The 2,280-nt window shown below is 66.3% G+C and overlaps 1 protein-coding gene across 1 annotated transcript in view; it reads left to right on the top strand.

The window, feature by feature from the left end:
• The window catches only part of RABL6 (RAB, member RAS oncogene family-like 6), a gene marked incomplete at its 3' end in the record, with an annotated part of 13,401 nt that overhangs the window by 8,252 nt on the left and 2,869 nt on the right, over positions 1-2,280 (top strand). Inside the window, exon 6 of the mRNA XM_010838101.1 lies at positions 1,066-1,287. Within this exon, the coding sequence (XP_010836403.1) occupies positions 1,066-1,287 (222 nt within the window). The remainder of the gene's footprint in view (positions 1-1,065; positions 1,288-2,280) is intronic.

A 2,280-nucleotide genomic window follows, 5' to 3' on the forward strand; every position in this document is an offset into this window, starting at 1 on the left:
GACGGGGTGCCCCAGGCTGGTTGGGGAGCTGGGCCCTCCCCAGCTTGTCTGCGTGGGTCCTTCTCGGTGCTGTGGCCTGTGGCAATGACCAGCCCTCGTGGGCACCCCGCTGCCCCCGCCGTGGGCCTGGGCACTCTGCCGACAGCTGCAGGGGCTGAGAAGCCCACGCCCTCCCCCACCGGGCTGGCTACCCTCTCTGGAGTCTCGCTCTCCCTTTTGTGGGGGGATGCTCTTAGATTTACAGAAAAGGCTGAGGCTTTCTGCACCCTGGCTCAGCTCACCCCTGCCCCGCCACAACAGTAGCCCCACACGTCACAGTCACAGCTCTGCAGGCTGCAGTGGCCCTTCAGATGTGTCTGGCTCAGTGTCTGACCTTAGACAAGCAATCGGCTTTCAAGGCAAGACCCCAGAGGTGACAGCCTTGCTCATCACGGAGCACAGACACACAGCACCCCATGTCCGTCCCTGGGGTGCTGGCTTGTGGCTCTTGCCGCCGCAGAGGCCTCTGGCTTCCTCTGAAAGGGTGCAGAGCTCACTAGTGAGAGCGGCTGTCTTTCCTCCTCTCTCACCTTCTGAAGAGACGAGGCCCCTGAAGGCCGGGATGCAGGCACTCACCCTTTACCTGCCCTTTCCCTGGGCACCCTGGGGGTTGATCTGCGTCACCCTTAGGGGTGCCTTGAGCTTCCTGTCAGAGCACAGCATGCACACAGTTGCAGGAAAACACCCCCAGCGTGGACTGAAGGGCAGCAGTGGGCAGAGCGGAAGGTGGAAGCCATCCTGCCACGGAGCACCGGGCCGGCAGGAAGCGCGTGTCTCAGCAAGTGCTGGAGCTTCCCGAACCTCAGGGCACCTGTGTGAACAGGGCGCTGTCTTGGGTGCTTTGCGCACGTTGCGACCTCTGCCCCTCGAGCCTCACGGAGCCACCCAGGCATCTCACTGGCCCCTGGGCGCGGCCCTGCGGGCTCCGGGCTCCGCGGTGGCCTTGTCCGTTGGGGGCTGCCAGGCCGATGGGCAATTGATCACACCAGGACAGCCCCGGCTCAGCCTCCTGCTTCCTGTCTGCAGAGGGAGACGCTGCTGCGGCAGCTGGAGACAAACCAGCTGGACATAGACGCCACGCTGGAGGAGCTGTCTGTGCAGCAGGAGACCGAGGACCAGAACTATGACATGTGCGTGTGGCTGGGCCGCGCTCGCGCTCAGACCCCCGGGCGGGCTCTGCGGGAAGGCGGGTGCATGCTGGGCCAGGCTGCGCCCCAGCCCTGCTCTGCACTCGGCGGCGGCACGTGCGTGCCTCCCGCCACATAGACGTGTCTGCACGAGGAGCTGCTGCTCAGAGAAACCGAGTCCCGTCAGCTCTGAGTTGGTACAGGCCCTGGGCCTTGCTGCAGTCAGGTCTCAGCCCTTCCTGGGAATCAGATGAGACAGCGGCTCTTCCCCAGCCTCCCTGGTATGGGAGGTCAGGCACGTGGGCTCTGCCGCCCTGCCCACTGAGCACTTCCGCTGGGCCTGCCTCACTGAGTGTGATGGGTGCATGGAGTGGCCACCTGTCTCAGGGGCAGGGGTGGGGGTGCTCAGGCCTGGTGCAGCTGTGGGCATCGACTGCCTGGTCTCCCCGCCTCTGTCCAGACCGGCCCAGCTGCTGGCCCCCTGGTGTGAAGCCCAAGGCGCCGCTGACCAGCCTCGTGTCCACCCCAGGCCCCTGCACGTCCGGCGGCCCTGTTTGCCAGCCGAGGCCCTGTCCCTGTTTTGATGTCGGTGTTCCTGGGTGACACCCGTGGAGACAGCTCCTTGCCCCTGGGAGGGCGCAGGGGGGGAACCCAAACCTCCAGGCCCCTGATAGCAGAGGGAGGGGTGTTGTCCGAGCGCGTCCGGCGGGATGGCTGACCCATGGAGAGCAGGCCTGGCAGGCACTCCTCTGACACGCGACAGGGCGGGTCGTGGGCACCCAGAGCGCGGGACAGCCCCGTCTGCCCGAGGATCAGGTTGGCTCCTGGGGTGGGCATGTCTCTTTGGGGAAGGCCTGGCCCCAAATTCCCACTAAACTGTGTCCTGTGCTCTACTGGGTGTTCTTGGGGCGGGGCAGCCGCTGTTCCACTTGCGCCTCTGGTGGGACCCTCCTGTCTCCTTGCCGCCCCAGGGCCTCAGGGAGGGACTTTGGGCCTCCCCGGAAGCAGATCCAGCTACTGGCTCTGACACGGGGGGCGGCAGGGTGGGGGTGTCTCACCCACCCCGTCAGGCTGGCCTTGCTGCAGGTGCCGCCCCCCACCCCCACCCCCGCCA

The sequence above is a fragment of the Bison bison genome, unplaced genomic scaffold (assembly GCF_000754665.1).
Source record: "Bison bison bison isolate TAMUID 2011002044 unplaced genomic scaffold, Bison_UMD1.0 scf7180017845984, whole genome shotgun sequence".
Lineage (NCBI taxonomy): Eukaryota > Metazoa > Chordata > Mammalia > Artiodactyla > Bovidae > Bison > Bison bison.